General features: G+C 44.6%; 1 protein-coding gene across 1 annotated transcript in view; it reads right to left on the reverse strand.

Moving 5' to 3' along the window:
- Window positions 1-13,353, reverse strand: part of TMEM108 (transmembrane protein 108) — a 310,883-nt gene that overhangs the window by 149,492 nt on the left and 148,038 nt on the right. Inside the window, exon 3 of the mRNA XM_088463835.1 lies at window positions 9,144-9,229. Within this exon, the coding sequence (XP_088319961.1) occupies window positions 9,144-9,183 (40 nt within the window). The 5' untranslated portion in view covers window positions 9,184-9,229. The remainder of the gene's footprint in view (window positions 1-9,143; window positions 9,230-13,353) is intronic.

Raw genomic sequence — 13,353 nt, forward strand, 5'->3', positions numbered from 1 at the left:
TACACAAGTATTCATCCCCCTTGTTTTACTACTTGGTAGAAGTGTCTTTTCCTGCCTTACAGCTATGAGTCTATTTGAGCGTCTCTATGAGCTTTGCACATGTGGAAGTTGCAGGTTGGATAGTGAACAGTAACTTTCAAATATTTCTACAAATAGTCAAAGGAATTCAAGTCTGGGCTTTGACACATCCACTCCAAGACATTGGTTTTATTTTATTTTCAAGTCACTCTAATGTCTTAAGTTGTATGTTTTAGGTTGTTGTCCAGGTTGTCCATCTAAAGATATCGTTAGTCCATAGTAGACTATAGGCTTCTGTTCCATAGACTCTTTCGGAGACATCCGACGGCTGCATATGCACAGTACGCGCACCGACACCGAACCCGGAAGCAGTATTGCTTAAGCAACCAACTCTGCATAGGCAGCAAATGTGCCATCCTACCTGCAAACACCAGGAGCAGATGTGCAAGGAATAAGACAGGAGGAATGGCTTCACTGTGAGTATAAAAGGTGGGCAAAAACACCATACACAATATGTACACATTAAAGTAAATGGCCAGTAAGTGTAGCTAATCAGATACTAAGTACATAAGTCACAGGGAGACTAATAAATATATCAGCAGCCTTCCACATTTGCATTCCAAACAGAGTAGGAGTCATGTTTTAATTGTTAAAACAAGTTTACAATAAACTAAGCCTGCTATTAGGAAGCAGGTGCAGCAGTTACACTATATTCACATAAATCTATCACTTTTAATTATTCAAACTTAGCTGTACTAGGTATTCTCTTTTACTAAAAATGAATATTTTAATTCCAAAGTATCTCATTAATACTTAATAAACCCAGTGGATCTAAAGCGCTCCACTATATTAATTTGGCATCATGAGAGATTGCTTTACGTAAATGCTTTGAAATACTGATCTACAAAGGTGGAAAGTGACATGTCTCTGGGGGAAACGCTATTTTTGCCAGAGTGAATATGAGCATTTTTAATTTCAATATGAGAGCAGACAGGGCGTGTTATTATTGCCTGCTGTGAGCTGTCTGGAAGACTGTCTGCCACTGCATTGTGTATGGCAAAAGCTCTTCCTAGCGCCGTTTGCTCACGAGACAGTTCATGTACTTCACTTTGGAGATATAACAAAATGTGTATGTCTGGGGCCTTTAGAAATGATTTAGGACAAAGTTCAGGGGGCTTCCTGGATGATGATTCAGCTCAGTTTCCATCACAAGATCCATGATTTTATTATGTGATTACTAGTGATTAATGATAATTCTAGCCATCTGTCATGTGTACTATTATTGTCTGTTTATATAATGCCAGTATAGCACTGTACAGGGAAACAAATTGTACTCTTCTTCATAACTGTGCAGAAGCATTTAATGAAACAGAATGTGACAGGGTATATGTGACGCAGGGGTGTTTCTAGAGAGGAGGGGGTCTGTCAGTGGCATAACAATAAATTTTGCTCCCCCATGCCAAAAAAGTTTCAGGCGCCCCGCCCAAAGATCAAACACACCCAAAGACTACGTTTAAGGTGTGTGGTTACATGATACAGCAACGTGCCTTACACATTATGACACACTAAGTAATGCCACTTATAACACAGTGTGCCACACTGGAATGCCCCTTACAACACATTATGCCACACCGGAGTGCCCCTGACAACACATTATGCCACACAGCAATGCCCCTTACACATCCCACACAATAATGCCACATATAACACATAATGACATACAGTAAAGCGCTTATAACAAATTTATGCCATGCTGTAATGCCCCTATTTCACATTATGCCACACTGTAATGCCACATACAACAGATTATGCCACATACAACACATTATGCCACACAGTAATGCCCCTTACACATTATGCCACACAGTAATGCCCCTAATAGCACATTGTGCACACAGTAATGCCAAATACACATTATGCCAAACAGTAATGCCCATTACATCCCACCCTGACAGATCTACTTCACCAACCCTCCTTTCTGCTCCTGCCAGTCCATCACCTCAGCTCAAGACAGGTTGCACAGTTTTTATGTCCGTGTAGAACCAGATTATTGGGAACATAGTTTATAACCTGTAAACTGTGTATCAAATGAGTGCCCCTTATACAGTGCCCCCTGTAGTTGTGCCCCAAAATGCAATGCCCCCTATACTAGTGCCCCTTATGCAATGCCCCCTGTAGTAGTGCCCCTTATGCAATGTCCCCTGTAGTAGTGCCCATTATGCAATGTCCCCTGTAGTAGTGCCCATTATGCAATGCCCCCTGTAGTAGTGCCCCTTATGCAATGTCCCCTGTAGTAGTGCCCATTATGCAATGCCCCCTGTAGTAGTGCCCCTTATGAAATGTCCCCTGTAGTAGTGCCCCTTATGCAATGCAACCTGTAGTAGTGCCCCTTATGCAATGCCCCCTGTAGTAGTGCCCCTTATGCAATGCCCCCTGTAGTAGTGCCCATTATGCAGGACCCCTGTAGTAGTGCCCATTATTTAGGGCCCCCTGTAGTAGTGCCCATTACCGCCCCTGATGTGACTAGAGTTTATAATCTATAATTGGCCACACACAATGTTATAATATTGCAGCATGTATGGCTTTGCGGAATGTCTCTATTCTCAATAATAATCCAATCAAAATTGGACAGATTATTATGCACTGTTGGCAATTGTAACTGGAAATACTACAGATGTCAGCTATTAGCCAGATTGTGCGGTTCTATCCCAACCACAATAAGAGGCCATCCTACTGTTGATGCCAAGTGGTGGAACCCATCAGCTGTCTCCGCATTGGAGCAATTCATCATTCACAACAAGTTAGTATGTTAATTATCGGGGTCCGTTCAGACCCTGATAATTAACATAATGAATAGACCCCTACATGTGAAAAAATGTACAAATAAGCAGACTAATTGCCCCATTTATAAACGAACGTGAATAACAGTGGCATTTTTTAGTATCATTGTGTTACAAACAAAAATGCTTCTAGTATTTATCAATACTTACCCCTCTGGCGAGGTCCAACAAAGTCCTCCTTATCTGCAAGGTCCTCCGCTGGGCTGCTGGTAGCCTAACGTTGCCAGCGATGGGGTCTTGTGTAATGCGCATGTGCAACAGTCTGTCTGCGCATGTGCATGTCACGGGGAACCCGGCAGTGCCTGGAAGGCTTTGCTGAAGCCGTAAGGGCAGTGCCGGGTCCCCACTGCGATCAATGGGGACCGCATCACTCTCGCCGTCTACTTTCTGTAACATTCACTGTTTCACACAACCATAAATTCAACTTTGGACAAATATATAAATGAACATGGTGATACAATCCAGGCACATGAAAGAAGCTGTTCTCTAGAGTCTGTATTAGATGTAAGGTATGTAGAGGTTATGTAGACCCTGGTAGACCTTTGTACTAGGGTCATAGCTAGGGTAGTGCGGCTGGTGCCATCGCACAGGGCACCACAGGTCAGGGGGTGCTGTTTGGGTCTGTCAAATTTCTGTTTCTTATCATTCTTGCTTGTAGCTTCCTCTTATTTCATCCCCAGCATCTCCTGGCATCTCCTATCTCTTCCCTGGCCCTTCCCCATGAAGCCATGGCCCTTTTTTGGGTGCATTATGTCCCTTTGAAAAATGAGGGGGGCGCCAATGCTCTTTCTGGCATAGGGCACCAAAAAGTCTAGTTACGGCTCTGCTTTGTACTGAAAAACATATGCAAACTATGGGGGCGATTCAGCCTCAGAATGAGATGCTATCACAGCTGCTAACATGGTAGCAGCCAGCAGGGGCAAAGAGAGCCTTGCCGAGCCCAGGTAAAGCTGGGGGCATGGCCTAATTGCGGGAGGCATGGCCACGCCCCCTTGAGCAAAAACAAAACACACAGGGGGCACTGTGAGCCCCTCAGCCCGGCGCAAAGCCTGGGGGCGGGCTCAATCAGTGTGATCGCTCCCCCCCACAGACATAGGAGACTGCTGTGGCTGCTACTCAGCAGCCACAAGCAGTCTCCCACTACAGCTCAGCATACGCTGTGTGCTGGGCTGCTGTGAGGAAGGGGGGGCGGCGCTGAACCTGGGCCCCCAGCGGGCTCCTCAGGAAGCCCGGGCCCAAGTAAATAGTACCCGCTCCCCCCCCCCTCTCGGCGCCACTGGCAGCCAGTGGCGGATTTTGCCTATGGGCTGGAGGCCCCCCAGTAAAATCCACCACCTCTGTGTAGTCAGTGCAGTCCGTGACTGCACTGGCTACACTGTGTGACTGGCAGTGGTTTCCTATTGGAAGAGCTACCTGCCAGTCACATACATCACAGGCAGCCCCAGGGGGAGGTGTCTCCTCCCCCTGGGACTGCCAGTCCAGGCTGCTATTAGCAGAGAGCGGCTTCCAGGAAAAAAATGCTACTCTGCCTTTTCTCAGCCCTAACCGGCTCCTAGGGGCTGAAGACGATGCAGCCCTTTGGGTGCCGGTGGTATGCGCATGCGCAGCTCTCCGCCCCTAGTGCACATGCGCCAGTCCCGGTGCCTGACAGGTTGATTGCACAGGTGACGGGACCTGGCCAGGAGGAGTGGCAGCGGGTGAGTGATTGCATCCTCCCTGCTCCCTCTCATTTTCGGCGGCGGCACCCCCCCCTCATCTAAGACGGTAGGAGCCGCCACTGGTAGCTGTGATGGCACTATTATACGTAATGCAACAGGAGGCATCACACCTCCTACATGCATTACTGACCCCAACTGTGTCCATAGACGCCGCATTGGATAATCTGTGGGATCCGATGCTGCGTCTTTCATAACAGACATACAGCTACAATTGTAACAGAGTCACTTTATGGCTAAATAACCATATTGTTACATGACATTGTGCAACAAATTTTAAAATTAGGTTGTACATCACAGGTAGTCCTTAGATTGAGAGGGAATAGAAAATGTCAGTATCAGAGTCATGTAGATATTCTCCCTGCTTCTACTACTCCCCTGTGTGCTATGAGCAGTGAACAAGGGAGTGAGAGCACAGGGGGATATCAAAACTCTGACAAAAAAATTGGAAAAAAGTGGTTGGATCTGCTGTTGGGAAAAAAAAACTTTTTCTCTCCACATATGGGATCGCCCAGCACAGTGGCAAGGAAAATTGGGAGGTATGCCCACATACCTCTTGTGAACCACCCCTATAAAATGACTTCACAAATGCTTTCTTAACTTTGTTGGACCAGATAGAAATGCACATGGATTAAACAGTTAAAATGTTAAGATGTAGGGATATATTTATTAAAAATCAATTTTAAGAAATTTTGATCAATTTGAATATGATTTATTTATTAAAATCAATCAGCATTGATGGGGTGTTTCTGGGGCACATTTATTTAGCCCCAGAAACACTTCAATTTTGATCGGTATTAAAATCAACCTTTAGTATATCTAACCCTTAATTTCAAATTCCTGCCTGCTATTACTTGATAATATCCATCTACATTAATTTAACCTTCTACTTTTATCACTTACAGTTTGACTGAGATGATATCAAGACTGTATTTATTAAATGTGTCAAAATTTTATGCTTTTATTACATTGGTTAAATTTGGTGCATTTCTGTATAAAATGCCCCTGGTGCCCTATTGAAAGTATAGACCTGATTGTGGTCATCTCAGAAGACATGCAAAGCTCAAGTTGTTTTTATCTCCTGTCATGACCAACTCTCATTTGAGACTGGTGTAACATTTGTGTGACAAAGGGTTAATCAAAACCAACCACCTGGACAGTCTGTCAAATATGAATGAAACTTCCCTTTTTCCTATCACACAATTAATAATACCTTCACCCCCACTACTAAGACTTGGTGGCATCGACCTCAGGGAGTCCAGAAGTTCTCTCTTATCTAAGTATTCAGAGGTTAGCACATTTACAATGTCTGGTTTCCACTGGAATAGCAAGCAAGGGATAATCACACCCCAATATAATAATTGACCTATTAGGAAAAGACAACATCTGTGTCTGATATGGCATTTTTTGCAGCTCAATCCATCTACAGAGGCCCCCTCTTGTGTATTCACTAGTCATTCCTAGTGTGAATGCAATTGAGCCATGACTGGCTTTCTTAAGCTGGGTAAACACCTGTACAATCATCGGGCCGTTCATCCAATATCGAGAGAACGGCCGTTGGATTGTATAGGTGTGTACCCTGTCCCGATGCAGGAGCGTTAGCCGATAACGGCTTTTAACGATCCTGCAACGGTCGGGATCGGGAGGTCGGATCTTATGTACTGTTTAATATCTATCAGTTTGACCTCCCGATCCCATAGAAGCCCGTACACACTGTGCTATGTCTGCACAGTGTGCACGCGGCTGTCATGGGGTTACACTGGGGACAGACTGCACGGCTGATCAGGACAGTTTTACCCGATCAGCCTACAATCGAAAAAGTGTGTACCAAGCTTTAGAAAACAGAGGGTCAAGTACTTGAATCTTAAAAGGGCAGAATTCTTTACCTGTTTATCATAAAACATGTTCTCAAATCATTGTCTATTAATATCCAACATAGATATGAAATCATATATATTACCGAACAGTATCTTATAATAATTCCATTTGCAGTAATAGAAAATTAGGGGGGGTAGGGGGGGGGGGAGCAGCCTGTCACTGGTTTGGATTATAATATGACTTAATGACCATAATTTTGCCATTATCTATCTTCCTCATCAGTACTGGGAATCCAAATGGACAATGCATAAAGCTGCCTACCTCACACTCACATACCACCTACTTACAGCACATCACAGATTCCCACAACATGGAAATGCAAATATAGGTTCATATGCAGTTCACTATGGTGGGTTACAAAAACTGAAATGATCATGAATGTAACATCATCCAAGATTTAATGTTCCTCAGTATCTACTGATAAATACAGTAACATAATCACGATAGCTCTGCGCTAATCAATAAGTATACAGTCATGTCCTCAAAGACACTCACATGACATCACAAAACCACACTTACACAGTAAGCGAGGGTTATTCACGGTTCATAGATGACCTTTAAAGTTTTTTTTTTTTTTTCTTGTGTAGAGTAAAAACATTAGGGTTTTTTTCACAGTAAAAATGATATTAGTATTTTGAATTTAATATGCTGCCTTTTGTTTTGCCTTCAGCAAAATTCCATAATGTTCTGCTATAAGACCTGCTTATATGACCTATTACACCAGGGATGAATCTGTATTGTAATCTGCTTCTTGTTATCTCCAGCAGAAGTCTATTCATACCACATTTTAGTTGTGACAGGTGGCGTTGAATTGGGAATTGATGGCTCACTTGGAAATGTAAAAGGCTTGTAGCTGAGTCAATTACTTTGGGAAGAATGCTAAATTACTTTTCCTATGTTTTCTTTTGTCATATATGCCAATATCGTGCACAATTTGTTAGTCACATACATGGGAAACCTGTTTTATTCCTGCAAAGTATTGCAAACGGGAATTCACAGTGCTCATACTATTTGTAAAAGGAAATGTAAAAAGAAAATTCATATATTGTCAACAGTCTAAGATATATTTGTAATATATAGGAAAAGACCCCCGCCGATCCATCAGTGATAGAGTCTGCACACTTGTGCATACATAGGCCCTCATTCAGAGCCGTACGCTCTGAGCAGAGCGCACGCTCTGAATGAGGGCCGCCCTCCATAAAAATGGAGCGTCCTCCTGGACGCTCGTATAGCTGTGGGTCACCACCCACAGCCTATACGAGCGTGCAGTTTGATGGCCGCGATGGTCGTGACCATCGCGACCATCGAAACTGCGAGCCGGAGCCTGCGGTTGAGGTTTTCAACCGCAAGCCCCGAAGTGATTTTGGCTCTATTAGAGCCAAAATCACTCCCACTGACATCACTAGTGATGTCAGTGGGCCGGCTTCTGACGGGAGGCGTTCTCGTGGGAACGCCCCGTCAGGGAGGCACGCCCACGGTACGCCCACCAAAGGGGGCGTGCTGACAATCAACATCGACAGCACGCCCCCTTTGATCAGACACAACGAGCGAAGGACTTTCCTTTGCTTGTCGCGTCTGGCGCATGCGCACGACGGAGATCCCTCCGTCGTGCGCATGCTCAGTGCAGACCATCGACCCACTTGCGAGCGGACAGCCGCTTGCGAGTGGGTCTGAATCAGGGCCATAGTCCAGTGAATTTAAAAGGGTTTTACCATAATTATGTGTTTTAATTTTAATTGGTCAAGGGTTGGAATATATTAGGCATTATAGAAAGGTGTCAGAAGCAGAACACACATTGCATCACAGCTCACTGTGTACGGTTAGAGTGCTCATGCTGACCCCTATCAACCACTGAAAGAGCCTACCGTGGGCTCATGAGTCTCATATCTGGACAATGGAGCAATGGTAGAACCTGGGCTCGTCTGATGAATCACAGTTTATTTTACATCATGTGGACAGCCGGGTGCGTTTGTGTCACCAGGATGCATTATGGGAAGTGGTCAAGCCGGCAGAGGCAGTGTGATGCTCTGGGCAATGTTCTTCTGGGAAAGCTTGGGTCCTGCCATTCATATTACATTGACATGTCCCTTCATGGCAATGGTATTCCCTGATGGCAGTGGTCACTTTCAGCAGGATAATGCACCTGCCGCACTGCAAAAATTGTTCAGGAATGGTTTGAGAGACATGACAGAGTTCGAAGGATTTGGCCTTGAAAATTCCCCAGATCTCAATCGAGCATCTGTGGAATGTGCTGAAAAAACAAGTCCAAGTCTTGGAGGCCCCACCTTGTAACAGGACTGTCAAGACTTAAAGAATCTACAGTAACATCTTGGTGCCAGAAATCACAGGACACTTTCAGAGGTCTTGTGGAGTCCATGCCTCGATGGGTCAGAGCGGTTTTGGAGCTACACAATATTAGACAGGAAGTTTTAACGTTATTGCTGATGGGTGTATATAAATCTGTCAGTTATATTTAGTTAGTCAATCAATGTATTGTCTATCCCTACCCTAGAATCATGGATGGTTTTGCTGGTTAGTCGAATATTCAGTCCTAGTAATTTCTTTAGACAACCTTACATAGCTGTTTTTAAGTCAAGCAGGTTACTTTAAAGATGCAAAACATGCCTGCTGAACAGGATCTATAAAAAGATTAATGAATATAAACACTGTAAGTGAGCTAATCTGTACTTACTAAACAGATGGCAACAGAGGGCCTGTGACCTTCTCTTCATGGTATCATCTGCTCCTTCGTGTCCGCTAGTTTACTCATCATACTGTCTAGAAGACAAGAACAAGGACCATTAATCCACATTTGCTTTGTAATAATTATCTTATGAAAGTCACCTTTATTTTATCAGAATATGCATTCATACAACAAAATATTATGCAAAAAGAAAAAAAACACTTGATAACTGTTTCCATGATGCATCATATACTAACACTTCAATATGAGCACAAGTAATGTCTGCCTAGTGAACATTTTGTGGTTTTGAGGATAAACTTGATTGTCACTGAGGGGATATGGATTATAGATGTTAAATAAAGTTTGCAATCATTGTCCCAATACTAAAGAGGACTAAACATTGCCTTAAATTTCAGATGAAACATTGTTAATAAAAAAGAGACTCCAACCTTATAACATAGCAGCAGGTAAAGTAAGATATTAGAGAGTTACAAAATGTATCATAGACATCTGACACAGTCCTTCCTTGCAATTGGAGAGCAGAGATTGGCTGAATGCTGCTCAGAGGGGAACTTCAGTTCCACTCTTTGCATCTGACTCCCCTCCCATTATTAGGTTTTATTCAATTTTTACAAGTAGAAATGGGATACAGAAAGGAAACCGGGAGGGAGAGATACATCATAGCCATAAGGCAGGGTGGTACACAGAATACATACTGTGTTTGGTGCATTCGCTTCAGAATGCTATTTGCATGGCATTGTGGGATACAAAATGGAGATGTTATCTTTGTGGTAACAGACAGCTACATACCAGCAACAGGAAATCACATGTGCAGAACAGATTTTTCAATTAAAATTCCGGAAGGCGGAGGAGGAAGACTCAGTTTCATGTGATGCGATCATGTCAGCATACCTCCCAACATGACCCTCTCCATGAGGGACACGATGCTCTGGTCCTGGACTTCCCTGGTAAGAGGTGGGGCTGCAGAGCAGTCCAAAATTCAAATAGGGGAGCCACACCAAATGTCATTTCAAACGCTGCAGACTCTGGCAGTTGGTGTGACTTCCCTATTTGAATTTTGGACTGTACTGCAGCCCCACCTCTGGAATCGCCACCAATCATAAATTACCAGGGAAGTCCAGAAACCAGGGCATTGTGTCCCTCCTGGAGAGGGTCCTGTTGGGAGGTATGTGTCAGTGAAAGCTCATCTGGTGGCAGTTGCATCCCATGCGAGTGTCAGTTATCTGGTGGCCACTTAACTGGCTACCACACCAATTAAGTGGCTAATGTAGGCAGGGCCGGCTCGAGGCCATTCCAGTGGAGTAGCCGCACAAAGGACCCTGCAGCAATGCAGACTGGTGGGCAGCAGCAGTGCCAGTACTAACTTCAGGACCGGGCACCATTGGGCTCATCTGGGCAGCTCAGATACGGCCCTGGCAGTGACCTATGGTGACGTTGTGGCGTGAAATCATAGGTCACGCAGTCATCCGGGGACAATGTGTTTTACTTTTTTCCACTAGGGGACAATGTGTTTTATTTTTTCCTGTGGCAGCCTATGTGTGTGTAAGGTTTTTTTTCTGTTGTGTAGAGTGTGTGTGTTTTTTTCCCGTGGGGATAATGTGTGTGATTTAATTCTGTGGTGGACAATATTATGTGTGTTCTTTTTTCCCATGGGGGACAATGTGTATGTTTTTTTCCTGTGTTGGTGACAATGTGTTTTATTTTTTTCCTGTGGAGAACAAAGGCCCTCATTCAGAGCCGCACGTTAACAACAGTACGCTCGTTGCGTTCCGATGTTGACTAACCGCGCATGCATTGGTGTTACACTGCGCATGTGCGTACGGCAGATTGCGAGCTTTTTTTCTCTCGTTCCTAAAATAGCGTACAGGAAGTGACATGTCAAATGTGATTGACAGAACAGGGCGTTTTTGGGTGTTGACGGGGGTGGAGATGGAAAAACGCAGGCGTGGCGAGGCGTTTTTGGGGCGTACATACATTAGCAGATGCGAACGTCAAATGTGTTCGGACCGTCTCATACGTCACTGGAACATCCTCTTTCCCTTCAAAATGCTTGCACAGCTTAGGGTCTGGATTACTCGACCACATTGGCGATGGCCTTCTCCTCCGTCCCGGGACTCCACGATGTTGCAGCGATTAATCGCGGGTGGTCAGAAAAGCAATTAGTGTTGTATTGAAAACCGGCTTGGTATGTGTTTGGAAAGCAGTTTATTGGGATAGCACAAAAGCGTACGCAGGTGGAAATCATAGCTGCTAATGTCAGGATTACACAATCAATTTGCGTACATTTTTTGGGTTTTATTTTGGCCTCAATTTGTTGTTTATGGCCTATTGTAACAATAATGTCATCATGTTTTAATTAGCTCCCCTTTTTTTTTTTACTGTGGAATTTGCATCGTTATGTGAATTTTTAAACGTTCCTTCAAGAGGCCTTTTTTAAAAAAAAAAGAAATTTTTTTTTTGTCAGTTTTTGCCTTTAGGGCCAAGATTAAATGTAACCCATTTGTACAATAATGTCACAATACAATGTCAGATTTTTTTCTGAAATTTATTGTTTAAACACAAACAAATTGGCATAATATTTTGTTGCCTTTTTTTGTGGCAAAGATACTTTTTCACAAAAATAAATAATCAATAACTGCTAACATAAACGTACAAAAATAAATTAAAAACATTTCACAAGAAAGGAGAGGGAAGTTTTGACCAGAGAGGAATATGAGCAAAGCACAGAAGGAGTGTGGGAAAAGTCGCCATTGCTGTCACCGTTTTTTCGCCCGTTTGGATGGGGGAGGGTGGGCGCCAGACCGGGTCCGGGATGCCATCGGGCTGGCCTGTCCAGAGGCAGATGTTGTGGCCTCTGGACTAGGCACAGGGCTAGGCACATTTGGAGGATTGGCTGATGTTGTGCCAGAGGTGGAGGATCCTGATGTTCCGGCAGGAAGGGAGGTCGGCTCCACCATGTGCTGGCGAACGAGCTGCTCCAGGGCATCGGCGATGCGGATGTTGGCCCTGGTATTTTCCGCCAGGGCCTGACCAATGGTCACGTTGGCCGCAGCATTTTGCTCCAGGGCCTCAGCCACCCGTATCAGACTGGCGTCCATCCTCTGCAGAATCTCCGTATGGAAATCCGATTTTAAATTGAGTTCTGTGAGGAGGCCCACTGCCTGCGAGGGGGCACGCCCTGGACTGGCTTCTACAGGGTCCTCAGCCGGATGTACTGGTTCCTCCCCTGCAGAGCCAGCAGAAATTCTGCGGCCAAGGCTCCCCTCTGGAGCAGACTCATCCGCCTGTGTCTCTGTTAGGAAAAATGAGAAAAGACTCACATTAGAATCTACATATTGGCACAATAGCATTTCAGAGTTGGTGACATCACAAGACTTACCTGGGCCAACATGAGGAGCCGCAAAGTCTGGCATGTCCGTATCCATGTTGGACACGCCAAACACCTCCACAGGCTGCACACACCCCTGTGCCAGCTCTTCTAAGTCTGTCAACTCCAATGACACAGGGGTGGGACCCCCACCTGTCCCCCTTGCATGCCTAGCCCTGTCGGCAAGTTTTTGCTTGAGACGATATTTGAAGTCGCCCCATCTGTGGATTGAAATTTGAACCATTATCCTTTTGTTTAAAATGGGGCTTGTTTATAGGGTGGGAAAGTGTTTACTTACCGCCTTTTGACATCCCGGGCTAGACGGACATAATCACCCACCCTATTGACAGCAACGGCGACCTCCTCCCACATTCTCCACTTCTGGCTTTGGCTCATATTCCTGTCTGCCTGGGGCAGGATGTCAACACACTTCTGGATCAAAACCTCCATCTCATTTCTTGTGAATTGTGGCTGCCTTTTCTTTTTGGCAGCTTTGGCGGGTTGACTGGGGCCAGCAGTCTCTTCCATGTCATCGTCCTCACCTATTTGGGTAAATATGCAGATTTAGCCACTTCACAACTTGAACAATATTATGTTTGAAAATAATCATTGAGACAAAATGCATGAAGGCCTTACCGCCGGAATTTTGGCCATTGTTTCCCTGGTCTGAAGCCATGTCTCTGCTTCCAGCATGAAATCATCCAGAAATTCAATGTGATTTCGTGACGTATTTATACATGCGTCCTTACTTTGCGGCCGCATCATTGATTGTGCGTCCCTAGGATTCATCCTTAATTTGTGCGGGAAAATAAACACTATTTATGGCTTGGT

Source organism: Taudactylus pleione, unplaced genomic scaffold, assembly GCF_031769625.1.
Source record: "Taudactylus pleione unplaced genomic scaffold, aTauple2 ptg000053l, whole genome shotgun sequence".
Classification (NCBI taxonomy): Eukaryota; Metazoa; Chordata; class Amphibia; order Anura; family Myobatrachidae; genus Taudactylus; species Taudactylus pleione.